The sequence below is a fragment of the Trypanosoma melophagium genome (genome assembly GCF_022059095.1).
Source record: "Trypanosoma melophagium isolate St. Kilda chromosome Unknown ctg17segment0, whole genome shotgun sequence".
Lineage (NCBI taxonomy): Eukaryota > Euglenozoa > Kinetoplastea > Trypanosomatida > Trypanosomatidae > Trypanosoma > Trypanosoma melophagium.
In genome coordinates, this window is record NW_027125145.1 from 12,065 (window position 1) to 25,204 (window position 13,140).

Below are 13,140 nucleotides of genomic sequence, written 5' to 3' on the forward strand. Positions count from 1 at the left end.
TATAAAGAAAAAAAAAAAATAACGAAAAACAAAGGGAAATGAACGATAGATAATACTATTTTTTAGAAGAGAAACAACACTTCTTAATCTCTAATCCCTTATTTCAGAATCGGAGCTGCTTGTGCCATGACCGTAACCACCAGCATCATCTTCGTCTTCACAAACAGCAAAGAGTGGTACAGAGGGTGAATATGCGTCAAATAGAGAGTTTACGTTCACACCTTTTTCAATATCATCTAGCTGTTGGGTGAGCTGTAGTAAACGTGCGCCATCTATACCAATACTTTTTTCAACATTTTGAGAAATGTAAAAACGAATTTGATCAATCACTTCTACAACATTTCCTGGATGTAGAGCACGTTCACCAAAGTGCAATTCCTTTTCACGGAAAAGGAAAATAGGGAAGCGAATACCATCTCCACCATAATTTTGTAAAAAAGTCTTAGGGTCCTCAAGATGTATCATAACATTGGGCATAATATTTCCCAACATGTCATAAAGAAACCACCTACGACCCTTGTTACTTTGTTGTGCAGTAAGAAGTTCTCTCTTTACGTATACTATGCGTTTGCGGGCATTGTATACAAGTGCATCCGACAAATCGGTTCCTATATCATCAAATGGTAGTGAGAAATAAAAGAGATCCCCTACCTTTAGATCACTGACTTGCCATATTTTATGTCTTTGATTTTCAACAATAGTGTGCCATGGATTTTTTAATCTAGATGTGTGCACAAGATATTCATCTTCTGTCTCTACAACGTCTTCAACTTTTTCTTTTTTTTACTATAATGTTGAGTGTACTTGAGTACAAGAGACATGGAAGAGTTAAATTTATCATATGCAATAGCCATTGCCTCTATTTCATCATTTGTCGTTGTATTCTGCTCCTTATAAAGTAAGTTAGAATGAAGAAGATTATCTAAATAGGGAGCGGATTCACGTTTTCCTGAATGACGTTGCTGCTTTTGTTGCTGTTGCATCTGATTTTGTTTTCTGGTTAATGCAGCTGGTGGTGACTTCGGGAATCGTAGTGAGGTACGTTTCTCTGTGTGTGTGGCTCGGAAAAATTAGGCTTCAACTCAGCTGGGGGACTCTCAGCTGCCTTATTGCTCTCCACAGTAAAGGTAATATTGGTTGCATGAACCAAGAGAATGAAGGTGAGACGTACTTTTTTTATCTTGGTCTTCAGCAGCACGGATGTCTACAACTGAGGACAAAGATGTCTGATATTCAGATATTACACTCTTCTCCATTGCACTTTCACGCACCACCTGATCTTTAAACAATTTTTCCACGTATTGATTAAGAGGTGTATTGTTAACATCCCAGTTAACTCCATTCAATCCGTCAAGATGAAACCCAGTGATATCATACAGTTCGATGTTAGTGAAGTAGTCTAGAGAGGCTGCGTTTAGTAAAGATACTACGGCATTTTTGATTGCAGTTCCCCATTGTGGGTAGTCACATAATTCTCTTGAAAGATGCTCACGGTACGCGGAGGACTGAGAAGCGATGATGGCAAGATAACGGGCCAGCTCCACATTTTTAATTTGAAAGGAAGCATAATCCTCACCTGGAACAGTACGACCACGGCCAGCGTCTATTATGACTTTCAAAAGTATAGCTAAAAGTTCGCGGTTATGTAGAATTCGAGGAGGCAGTGCGAAGGCAGGAGGTGTATACTGAAACAGCATTCGCATTGTTCGTGCTCGTGCGGCATTACCACTGTTATGTTGATAGTGTGTTTGATTCTGACTGCTTATTCGTAAGAGGAGTGCGTCTACCACCCCACTTGTGGCGACCTCTGCGAAGAACTCTTGAAACTGATGAACAGCCGCTGCTGCAGTGGCAGTCTCGATGGGGCAAGCGGCGGCCTCCATCGGCGCGACGGGGTCTTCCGTGTGGCTTCTTGCAGTGGCGGCCGCGGCCGCGTTGGGGGTTCCTCCTCCTTCAGTTCTTCCTCCACTGCTGGCACTGTCGCCCTCGTGGGGCCGTCGGGAATGCGCACAAGAAATATGAAAGGCATCTCCCCAACCCCCTGACGCAGTGGCTCATGTGGGGACTCCGCAAGTGCCTGTAGTAGCTGCTTTAGAAGACCATCCTGTATCACAACACGAAAACAAAGGAGGCAGATATCTTCTCTGGACTCGCTACAGGCAATTAGGAGCCGCTGCAGTGAAAACAGGGATCGCATGCGGAGTGCAAGAAACGGTTGATGCTGCTGCGCATCTAGTGGATGAACATGAGGTAGATGTCGTGATAAGAGACTGACAAGTAGGGCGGCGAAATTACCCTCAAGTGAGAGTCATGCGAGATGGGCGCGTTGTTGTTATTCTCGTTCTTGTAGTTCTTTTTGCTGTTGTAACGCCTGTACATCTGTTTGTACACCAAGAAGTGTGTCATACACGTCAAGTATATCCACCGCCTGCTGCTGCGTGAGTGGAAGACCATGTGGAGCAATTCCTTTCTCATAGAACTGCATTGCCGTTTTAAAGGCATCTTGCAGGGTGAGAAAGGTATCCTCTACATCATGTAAGATTACTGTAAGGGTAATTTCCTTTTGTGATTTTTATTTTCTTCTGAACCATCCTCCTCTTATTTTTAACGATGACAGCAACACTAAACGGGAAGAAAAAAAAAACACAAGATTCCCTCCCTAAGCCCCCGATAAATATTTATTTATATATATTTATATCGCAGATGCAAACACACACCTTTTCGTTTTGTTCCCTTTCTTGCGATCGTCTCAACCCGACTATTCATTCTATCGACGCAAAAAACAAACAGAGAAACGGACAAATAAATAAATAAATAAATAAATAAATAAATAAAAGGGCAATACAACCAAAAAAGAACCGGTAGGAAATACAACAGAAAAACAAAAAGAAAAATACCTTCAATGAGAAAAACAATATCAGTCAAAAGAATGCTCTTTTAAAGTATGACAAATGAAAATATTCTTTCATAAAACATTTATTTTTATTTTTGATGCATTAATGATTGAGGTAATGCAACTATTTTACTTTCGTTTTTTTTTTCAATCTTCTTTCCACCATGGTGCCCACCGTTTTTTTTTTTTTTTTTTAGCACCCCTGTTTTCTTTGTTTTAACCGTCGCTGTTTTTATTCATTTCTTCAGCTGCTCTTTCAATCTCATTTTTTACTTTTTCCTTTTTTAAAAATCTTTTTATTTCTTTTCTCGACTTACTCACCTCAACCTGTTATTAAAACTCGATACGACGCTTATTCCTCTGCACGCAAGCTTGATGACGTTCTTCTCTGGCACGCTTCCGAGCAGCACCAACTGCGGCAGGATCATGGCGGAAGCTACATCGATCGCCCTTTTCACAGCTCGCAAATTTAACAAAACTACGACAGGCTGGAACGTCCTTGTACTCACAGTGCCAATAAGGGCAATCATCCTCAGTTAACTTGCAACGACCAGCAAGAAACATACGACAAGGTACCTTTGAATATCGTTCAATCTCATCTGGTGTGAGATCAGCTTTTGTGCGTCGTGGTTTTCGCTCTGGTTTAGGTAGACGAGGAGTCATACGGAAACTTTCACGAATGTTTTCTTTGTCCGTTTCTGTAACAAGTGGATATAGCTCTAGGTCAGAGGCATGAATGACTTCAAAAACAGGGTATTCGTTAATAAAAAAAAGTGTACGAAGAGTTTCATTTAATGTACTAAAGGGGGAAAGACGAAAGTATTTTCGCTGAAGTCCCAACCGCTCAGCTTGTGCCAGAATAATAATAGGTTCCATTGCCATGAAAGACTCCACGTCTCGCTTATTATTCATCTCGGACAAGACTGGAGAAACATCAATTTTAGAAGGTATCCACATCTCTTCTGTTTGTTGCTGTTCCTGTTGGTCGTGCTCTTGGAGTTGATCCTGTGATTGGGAACGAAGATTGTTGTTGCATTCCAGGGATTGTGGTTCCGGTGTATCACCACTGTCCACAACAGTTTCTTTCTTACTTTCCTCAACTGAGACTTCTTTTTCTTCTTCCTGTTCCTGTTTCTCTTCTGACTTCTCTTTTTTATCTTCCTGTTCTGCATCATTATATTTCCCAGTTCCAATCCATTTTGAGGCACGATTGTACTGTTTGTTGATGTGAAAGCATGGTAATGGTGGATTAGTAGCCCAACAATACGCTAGAATATCCCCAAGTCTATGACGTTCACTACCCCAGTCGGTCGCAACACTAAAATCTGGTTTATGAAAATTAAACTGACAGCGCCATGTGATAGTCTCAGTCTTGCGATCATAACGTGAGGTGTTGGCGTCTCGTTTCGCCATTCCTTCCGATGTGATTTGACAGACAACACCACGTTTCTTAGCCGCCTCTCGTAAGGCATGAAGTGGCGGTGGAAGTGCACGGAAAGTATAGCGCCACATCTTTGGAAATGTACGGTCGCAATTATTAACTACTCGCCGAACATCTTCTAGAAAGTGATAATCTCGCTCTAGATGTTTATCTGTAAACTCGCCTAGGGGAACCTTTTTGGCAATATCACGCTCTCCCGTACAGTTAAACTCCTGCTTGTGCATACGCACACAGGTAATGCTACAGGTCCGTGCACTACAGCCAGGACAAGTATATAATGCGGCATCCCCACATATACAACAAACTTTTTTTCGCGCCCCCTCATCACAACCCTGGTAAACCGCCTTCATGGATACATTCATCAAGCCCTCTTCTTCTTCATGATAATTGTGATGACGTGCCAAGTCAGTGGCAAGAACACTGCTGAGGGCTGATGCCATATAACGTGGCATATCTGCTTCACGTCCTTCATCCTTTTCATCATCAGAATCACCATGAACATCTCCATTGCCAATTTCACCATCTATGTGTTCATCTTCTCCAGGAATCCAGGCGAGATCTGCATCCATAGCGGAGGACATACTTCTATTATCGTCCTCGCATAACTCACTACTACCCACCCCTTCATTTTCACTCATTCCTTTTCCAGATCCGCAAATAATAGAATAAAAGATGAAAAAAAAAAAAGAGAGAGAAACATATAATGATGCATAACATGAAATACCAATAATAATAATACCAATATTAAAAATAAACTAGTAAAAAAAAAGAATAAAAAACAAGTCGAAAATAAGCTATATCTGCCTTTTCCCTTCTTCCTCTCTCTCTCTTGACGTGTACGTATTTGTGCCACCAAATCTCATTTCTCTTAGAAATTGGCATCTTCGTTCACTAAAGTAAGTAAAAGGAAAAAGAACCAGAAAAAACAAACAAACAAACATAATCTATTCCCACTTCAATTCACTTCCTTTCAAAATCACACATACACACACGCACACAGGCGTATATATATATATATATATATGAAGAGCTCAAGAAGATTAAGCATATATCAACCTCAATAATAATTATCGCTCCCATATCCTTTTGTATCATTTACATATCAAGCAACACACTCACTGCCGCCAATCTATGCCTCATCTCTGCTGAATGATGCACCTCCAATGGCCGTTTCTCTGGCTCACCATCGTATCTATACTTGAAATACATTGCCTGTATTGCAAGTTCTAGAAGATCACTACGTATCTCTTCTAATATAATGGTGTCGTAGGTTTCAGTCCCAATTCGTGTGAGGTAAAAAGATTCCGGAGGAGGTGATGGCAACGACGGTGTAGCAGGGAGACTGGAAGCGGCACCAGGAATGGTGCCAGTAGAAGTGGTATTAGTGAAAGTAGCAACAGTAGCAGCTGTACAAGGTTCTTCTTCACAATTTAGCTTCTGCATAAAACGCCGCAGCACGCCACTTACCATCGCACAGTTTCGGTCCAACAGAAAAAACTGACCATCGGCAGAACGTACACACACCATGTGGGACTTGTCAAACACAATCTGTGGCGCAACCGTCTGCTCTGGTTGCACGGCGACACGCTGCCTTCTCGACATTCCCTTTACACATATAAATACAGAGGAAACAGAAAAAAAAAGCAAAAGAACAATGACAAAGGCGTGCTATGCGCATAGAAAGTATTATTTATGTGTTTTAAATTACTCTCCAGAGCATTAAAGAAATATTAAAAAGAAAATAAAATTTTCTTCCTTTTTGTATTTATGTGCGTCGTCCATGCGTTAAGCAGAAAAACTCGCACAAAATGCCACAAATATAAGGACATAATGGTCTCATTTCCCACTGACACACACACATACCTGTACATAGCGCACCTCAACCAAGTACACACACACACATAAAAAAAAAGAACAGATAAGCTTCCATCTGTGATTCTTTCCTTTCCTTCCCCCTTTAAAGCAATGCATCCTTCAACTATAAAAGAGACACCAGCATACCTCATCAACATTGCAGCACCGCTGCGACTTTCATTACTTCTAATGCCCCTTCCACTGGGACGCGAAATGGTGGTCTATCGCCCGTATCTCCCTCGTAACGGTGCTTATAGTGTAAATACTGCAGCACCACCTCCAGCCACACTGCGGGGAGTTCTGGAAAGTAAATGACCGGTGGGCGCAAAGCCCCTGCCTGTCCTCCCACAGTCCCAAGAGCCTCTGAGGTCGTTGCCTCTTCACTTTCTGCCTGTTGTGATCCTCCCGTCTTTTCTGTTTCTCTTGTTGTGGATGCCTCATCGCCCCACACAATCCGTACAGTGGGCAGCGCGGGGTCGAGGTGATTGGCGAGAGATTTGCGCAGCAGCGGTGAGGCACAGGCGCAGTCGCGGTTGACGACGAATGTGTGGCCTTCCGCTGAGAGCACACGAATGTACTCTGCTGGGTCCAAGTTGAACGTGTCCATGTGCGGGGGCGGGGGCGGGGTGCGCCGCATGGGATTAAACGCGGCTCCACTGCGCATCATATTTGTTTATTTGTTCTTTTTTGTTTTGTTTTGTAATGTGTGTGTTGATGGAATGGCCCTCTACTACCTCTTTAACAATCACGGAGGATGAGAGGGAGAAAGAGAGGGAAAGAGTAAGAGAGGGATAGACACACTTGCGTATCTATCGACCTAACTACTGTGAAGAAGATGCAAGTGAAGAAAAGTTCAGTGGTTTACACGATCATGTCATCAAATAATATAAATATAGATATATAAACATATATAAAAAAAAAAGAGAAAGTAAAAAAAAAAAAAAATAGAAAGCTAAATAGAAGAGCAAATACACATGTTTATGCCTCCATATAGTATAGCTGTATAATACAGAAAATACCTTGCTGAATTAGTTACCTCTTAGGCCTTAATTTCGAACTATCCTCGCCAGGTTTTTTTCTCTATCTCTCCTTCAGGTAAACGCACACATATACGTATAGAGAGAGGAAAGGAAAGATACACAAAAGCAAGCATGGAACGCAAAAATAAAAATATCGAAAAAAAAAACAATAAAAATGAGATCGGCAAAATAGGGAAGCGAAATTAATACGTTTGCCACCACTCTCTGTGATACCTATGCCTTCACTAGACGACCATTCCTCTCGGCAGAAGTGTCACTCAATTCCCAGGCAGGACTGAAAGTTCCATCACTTCGACGTAGAAGGGGATTTGGTGATGTATAATTAAGACCTCCAAGAGAAGTATACCCTTGTGCATATAAGCTGCAGAATGGAATACCGTATGCGAGAATGTAACCCCATATGTCTTCATAACTCCAATGAAACAATGGACATACGCGCAACATATCTGGCCACCCTTTAGTGGTACGTTCTATACTTTCTTTCTGATGTGCACTATCACTTTTTCGTGTCCCCATAAAAACAAGTTGAATATCTTTGGTTTCTTTAAGATATGCAAGCCCTTCCTTCATTGATAGTGAAGCGTCAGTATTAGTTATAGTAAAACCAAAGGTTTTAGCATACTGTTCTCTGAATGAGACCACTTCACTAAATTCTTTCATACCACCTACTCCAAGAACAAATATGCAGCATTTCTTCATCACCTCAGCACCAAAAACACATTGAAGAAGATCCATCATTACAACAGAGTCCTTTCCACCATTAAATGCAATTCCAATTTGTTCTGGTTTAAAATGAGCTGCCTCATCTCGAATCATATCCAAAGAAGACCTAACAAGCAATTCTGATGGTCTTTCCATTTTTTCAAAACCATTACTCTCCTCAACAATAACTTCAGTACTATGACTCATTAAATCCCGTAATTGAGCTCCTGTTACTGGTGTCCCTCTAAGCACGACTTTACGCAGTGATGATTCCTTTTGACCCAATGAACCAAAGCAACGTAGTCTTTTACATGAGCAAATATGTGCCTCCACCAAAGTTGGAATACTGGTCAGTACACCTAAGTCGGTAATACCATCGCAATTGTTGAGTTCAATGTGTGTAACACCTTGGTGCAGACATGCTTTTGCGATATCGGCATCTCTCACATCTGGTCCCACGAATTTCAGAGATTTCGTACTTTCCATTACGACCTAACCCTACTGTAAAGCTGTTGTTTTTGCAAACGAAGGACTAAGAAAGACAAAAAGAGAAAAATAAATAAATAAATAAATAAATAAACAAGGAAACCCAGAAATACAGAGAGAGAGAGAGAGAGAAAGAGTGGAAAAATAAATAAATAAATAATTATTACAGTGTGGGGTAACGCAAAAACAAAAAATAAGTGACCCGTAAGGGATAATATCATCACATAACACCCGCATCTCTAGGTTCCCAAAAGGTGATACCAATATAACGATGGTGATTCCGTGTCTGTTCGTGTATAGGAGAAAACAAAAACAACAAGAACAAGAAATAAAATAAAAATAAAAATAAAAATAAAACAAACAAAAATTTCCTACCATATGCTGTTATATATATATATATATATATATATATATATATATATATTCTGTTTTTTTTTTTTTTGAGTTTCACCTATTTTTCCCTCCATTTCGTAAATGTTCTATCGCACCCACATCTAAGCACCTAATCTGGAAATAGATATCAGTTTAAGAAGAGAAAAAAAAGTCAATTAGGAATGAAAAAGAGTAAAATATTTCGATTAGCTCCTATACTCTCTTAGAAAAACAGACATAGGTACATAAAGTAATTACTAATTTAGTTCATCATAGCAAAAAAAACACACACACAAATACATGTATATGTATATATAATCTCGCTGGTTTATTTTGATACCACCAAAAGTGTTCTAAATCAGAAATAAGAAAACCCCCGTTCAGTTCACAAAGGCGACCATCATTGTCACGAGTAAGATGGTAATAAGAGAGAACTGTACTTTTAGTGGATAGGCAGCAGAGGCCACTGCACATAGCTCATTAACACCTATCCAACTGTCTAGACATGAATAAGCTAGTGCACTTGGATCTTTGCATTTCTGAGTAAAGTTATTTTCATAAAGCCATTTTTGCATCGTATTCTCACAGTCTCTGCCAAAGCAGTCGATAATCTTTTTAGCCATAGAGCGACAGGCTGGAAAGAAAGGAGTTAAACTCGCTGCACATTTAACTCGTTCTTCACAGGATTCTTTATATTCACGTGTAAAGTTTATGGGACTATGTACTGTGAGTGGAGAATATGATTCAGTATTGTCTGTTAATAGAGATATGGGTAAATTTTCAGATACACCATTTCCCTTAACATCACCACATAGTTCTATCGCTGATGGACATTTTATTTTACCATGAATGCCCACCAAGTGAGAAGTATCTGCATAACCAGCTTTTCCATCTACAGGACATAATGCAGTTTGTCCCTGAACACGTATAAGTATTTGTCCAGATTCTGTACAAGTAATAGGAAAACATCGTGCGCCAGTCCCAACATTGGGAAAGGCACCGGTAATCATGTTAGATTCAAAGCATCTACTATAAATACTGAATTCACTACCGAATATATTACTTGAATCATATACTTCTTTATTTATACAATCAATATTTGAGTATCCCATAATAAATGGACAATAATCCATTTCTGGCAGACTTCCACCAGTACGACTGTCCCTAAAATATTGAGAATTTGGTGGAAGATCATTGCTATGCCTAACTATATCACACTGTCCAATACCAAGTCTATCATTAGTACATGGAGATGAAGGAGAATGAGATGGCTGAAAACAGAATTCATCTACTCCTTTATCTTGATCATTACATTTGTTATACAAAAAGCGACACGTCTTATTTTTTCCCCATTGAAAATTATCCTCTGCAACATCATAGTTAACTGAATAATATCCGAGGCTCTCTAAAAAGCCAAGAGTAATGGAGGAATAATAAATATTCGGACTTGTAATGACACCAACAAGTGCCTCTTCAAATAAAATACGTTTCTTCCAATGAGATCCCGCAGTTCCTATACCCCCAGTATCTTCAATCTCAACTCCATCAAGTGTTGGACACCCAAAGTGTTTTCGGGCGGCTTCAACTACTTTTGGAGTTGTGATTATTGTTACATACTTTTCTAATTCTGGTCTATATATTTTTCGAGATCCAGGCTCTGGTACACCTAATGGTCCAATATGCTCTTTAGCTGTATTCGCAAGATCAGTGAATCCAAGGGCATGTGTCAATTCATGCATAGCAACACGCTTATCAATTTCTCTAACATAGTTTTTTACAGAAGATGGTATAAAATTGATATGACCAACAACTGGTCGTTCTGTATGTGGATCTCTTGCACATGCCCGAGCCCATGCAATAGCATTACCTCGGATTTCTCTTGGATTAGCCGTAACAAAAAGAATAAAATCTTTCTGAAGAGCGTTTACAAGAGGGTTTTTAAGAAACCCACATACATTTTCTGGTGCACTCACGGATGTCAGAGAATCTACAAGAAGTGCTTTTTCTAGAAAATCAAAAGCACTCTGAACTAAAGCGTGTAGTGTTCTAACTTTACGCGGTGTAAGGATATCGTTTTCTCCGCAGACTATACTACCTCCAACATAGGTATCAACAGTTTCTCCGACAAAGCTGCACGCACCATCAAAGAGAAAATTAGCGTAAAAGCGAATATTTGAACGGGCACTGGCGGCAATCCCTTTAAGAGGGGAAGCATTCACACTAGAAAGTAGACTTTTATAACCAACATTTACGTACGGTAGTTCATTTAACGGAATGGCAACTTGGCTGTGCACACACTCGTGTTGATGAGATCCAATATTGGCATACGCGTGGGATCCATCTAAAATCGTAACTATTGCAAACACTGAAAGAAGAAATAATAATACCTCCGGGAAGTGAAATCGGAAACCAATGAAGATCAGAGATTTCATGTTTGTTTTCTCTCTAAATAAAAAAAAATACAAAAAAGAAAGAAAGGGTACTGGCACATTATGAATTAGTTGCCCAGAGGAAAGGAAAAAAAAGCACAAGATATATTCATAGAAACATCTTAACATAGGTAAAAAGGAACTTGGACACTACATTTGAAGGCGCTGTTTTTTTTTCTTTTTTAGCAAAAGGTATTTTACGAAAGAAAAAATGAAAAAAGGAAAAGAATCATTCATGCGGGAAGCAGAGAAAAATGAAATTCTCACGTTCCACAGTATCACTTACACGCAAGCACACAGAAAAAAAAAAATGACACACACACACATACGTACGCAGACTGTGTCTCATCTTTTACGTAGAGAAAGACATCTATTATATATATATATATATATATATATATATATAATAAAGAAGGTCTCCTCTATTTTGTTGATGAGGCCCGCACAGATTTACTTAATCGCAATGGAAGCAAAGTTGTTCCTGGGCGACAATTGTATCTATACCTCCAGCGCCGCAGCGGGAAACTCAGCACACCTGTTGCAAATGCCTGGATAAGATGATACATTAGCGAGGGAAGCAAAATAACGGCGGCTTGACGATTTTCATGAAAAAGATGAAGAATGATTGGCACCACAAGTACTTCAGACTTCGTTACGAGGGCAAAAAACAACGCAATACGTTCTTCTGGTGTGGCTGTAATCATAGAGGCCAAACACCACCCCACAAGAGACAAGACAAGGTAGAGAGCAAACTCTAAGCAAGATACTATTCCTATTCCTTTCCATGTTAATAGATTAGGGGTAATCGATTGCACAAAAAATGAACTGAACATAAAATAGTTCACTAAAAGCAAAACAAGGCAATTCATTTGAACAGCACGTTGACGCCAATAAACAAGACTCCCTTCACAAAGTTCAGAACATGCAATTTCTGCTTTACTGATACGTACCAAATCACGATCTTCTCCAGTTATGTATCGGTGTGAAATCCAAGCAAATACTCTTTGTGCGACAATACCAATAAAAAATGGACCAATAACCGTTACGGGAAAAAATACCATTTCCATTGTACTTGGAAGTTTTGTTGAATGTGATAAGGAAATACAAGCAAGCATTAGTAAAGGTGAAGCAATTACACCACTTACACTTCCAACGGCACTTAGGTATTGTGAAAGGGCCTCATTACCCTGTGATGATCGTGCTGCTGCCACGGATAAAATAGCAGATGGAGGAAGACAGAATGTACACATTAAACCTATAAAGAGATAATGGAGATCATTATTTTCATGAAACATTGTATACACGGCAGTTCCTATTATAGGAGAAACAAAAAGACTCATAACACACATGGCAATAGTTGGGCCAATAAAACGGAAGGCGGCACTCTTGTCAAGATCTGGAAATGATGCACCACTGAGTGTAAAGGAAACAAAAACGAGTATTCGCACCCATACACTAGAGGCAATATCCACAGAAGCAGGACGATAGTACGCCATACAAATACTTAACAAAAAGAGCCACAGTAACCACTGACTGCGTATCCAGTCAACCACAGACAAAGATCCCATCACAATACGAACAACTTTTTCTTTGGATCCTGCTGTGTTTCCCGTTTCATCCACCAAACATGGAGAGGAAGGGTCTTTTATCGACTGTACATCCGGAGAACGGCGCCACAACTGTGGATTATGTAGTCCAGCTGCTCCGCTGCTGTTCATACTGCCCTTGATCTATTATATTCAGGGAAACAATGTGCTAGACAGAGCTACAAATAAAGGGGAGAAAAAAAAGAAAAAGAACAACAACAATTACAATAATAATCGTCCAGAGGGAAAAACAAAACACACATATACATACAGACAGACAGAAAGAGAGAGAGAGAAAAGAAAAGAAAAGAGGATATATATTTTCACAGACACATAT

The 13,140-nt window shown here is 39.8% G+C and overlaps 9 protein-coding genes across 10 annotated transcripts; all 9 read right to left on the reverse strand.

Annotated features, from left to right (window-relative positions):
- Positions 1–90: 90 nt before the first annotated feature.
- On the reverse strand, positions 91–983 carry LSM04_005172 (uncharacterized protein; the record flags this gene model as incomplete). Its single annotated transcript, XM_067334233.1, has 2 exons — positions 91–749; positions 788–983. The coding sequence occupies 2 exons, from the start codon at positions 981–983 to the stop codon at positions 91–93; spliced, it is 855 nt and encodes a 284-aa protein (XP_067193351.1).
- A 123-nt stretch (positions 984–1,106) lies between these two features.
- LSM04_002201 (uncharacterized protein) lies at positions 1,107–1,703 on the reverse strand (the record flags this gene model as incomplete). Its single annotated transcript, XM_067334235.1, has 1 exon — positions 1,107–1,703. One exon carries the CDS (start codon positions 1,701–1,703, stop codon positions 1,107–1,109), a length of 597 nt encoding a protein of 198 aa, XP_067193293.1.
- An 80-nt stretch (positions 1,704–1,783) lies between these two features.
- LSM04_002922 (uncharacterized protein) lies at positions 1,784–2,766 on the reverse strand (the record flags this gene model as incomplete). 2 transcript variants are annotated; one of them, XM_067334237.1, is made up of 2 exons in its annotated part: positions 1,784–2,270; positions 2,370–2,485. In XM_067334237.1, 2 exons carry the CDS (start codon positions 2,483–2,485, stop codon positions 1,784–1,786), a joined length of 603 nt encoding a protein of 200 aa, XP_067193311.1. The 2 variants fall into 2 exon arrangements, with proteins under 2 accessions (XP_067193311.1, XP_067193310.1); XM_067334236.1 differs by lacking the exon at positions 1,784–2,270 and adding an exon at positions 2,755–2,766 and having other exon boundaries at positions 2,333–2,524.
- Positions 2,767–3,226: 460 nt separating this feature from the next.
- On the reverse strand, positions 3,227–4,972 carry LSM04_008858 (zinc finger protein; the record flags this gene model as incomplete). The annotated part of the gene is made up of 1 exon (XM_067334238.1): positions 3,227–4,972. The coding sequence occupies one exon, from the start codon at positions 4,970–4,972 to the stop codon at positions 3,227–3,229; it is 1,746 nt and encodes a 581-aa protein (XP_067193427.1).
- A 457-nt stretch (positions 4,973–5,429) lies between these two features.
- LSM04_009508 (uncharacterized protein) lies at positions 5,430–5,936 on the reverse strand (the record flags this gene model as incomplete). Its single annotated transcript, XM_067334239.1, has 1 exon — positions 5,430–5,936. The coding sequence occupies one exon, from the start codon at positions 5,934–5,936 to the stop codon at positions 5,430–5,432; it is 507 nt and encodes a 168-aa protein (XP_067193441.1).
- Positions 5,937–6,339: 403 nt separating this feature from the next.
- Positions 6,340–6,855, reverse strand: LSM04_002521 (uncharacterized protein; the record flags this gene model as incomplete). Its single annotated transcript, XM_067334240.1, has 1 exon — positions 6,340–6,855. The coding sequence occupies one exon, from the start codon at positions 6,853–6,855 to the stop codon at positions 6,340–6,342; it is 516 nt and encodes a 171-aa protein (XP_067193301.1).
- Positions 6,856–7,441: 586 nt separating this feature from the next.
- On the reverse strand, positions 7,442–8,416 carry LSM04_006623 (Phosphoadenosine phosphosulfate reductase; the record flags this gene model as incomplete). The annotated part of the gene is made up of 1 exon (XM_067334241.1): positions 7,442–8,416. One exon carries the CDS (start codon positions 8,414–8,416, stop codon positions 7,442–7,444), a length of 975 nt encoding a protein of 324 aa, XP_067193386.1.
- Positions 8,417–9,168: 752 nt separating this feature from the next.
- Positions 9,169–11,220, reverse strand: LSM04_001784 (Peptidase M8; the record flags this gene model as incomplete). The annotated part of the gene is made up of 1 exon (XM_067334242.1): positions 9,169–11,220. The coding sequence occupies one exon, from the start codon at positions 11,218–11,220 to the stop codon at positions 9,169–9,171; it is 2,052 nt and encodes a 683-aa protein (XP_067193288.1).
- A 419-nt stretch (positions 11,221–11,639) lies between these two features.
- LSM04_006878 (putative sodium bile acid cotransporter) lies at positions 11,640–12,935 on the reverse strand (the record flags this gene model as incomplete). Its single annotated transcript, XM_067334243.1, has 1 exon — positions 11,640–12,935. One exon carries the CDS (start codon positions 12,933–12,935, stop codon positions 11,640–11,642), a length of 1,296 nt encoding a protein of 431 aa, XP_067193395.1.
- Between the last annotated feature and the right edge of the window lie 205 nt (positions 12,936–13,140).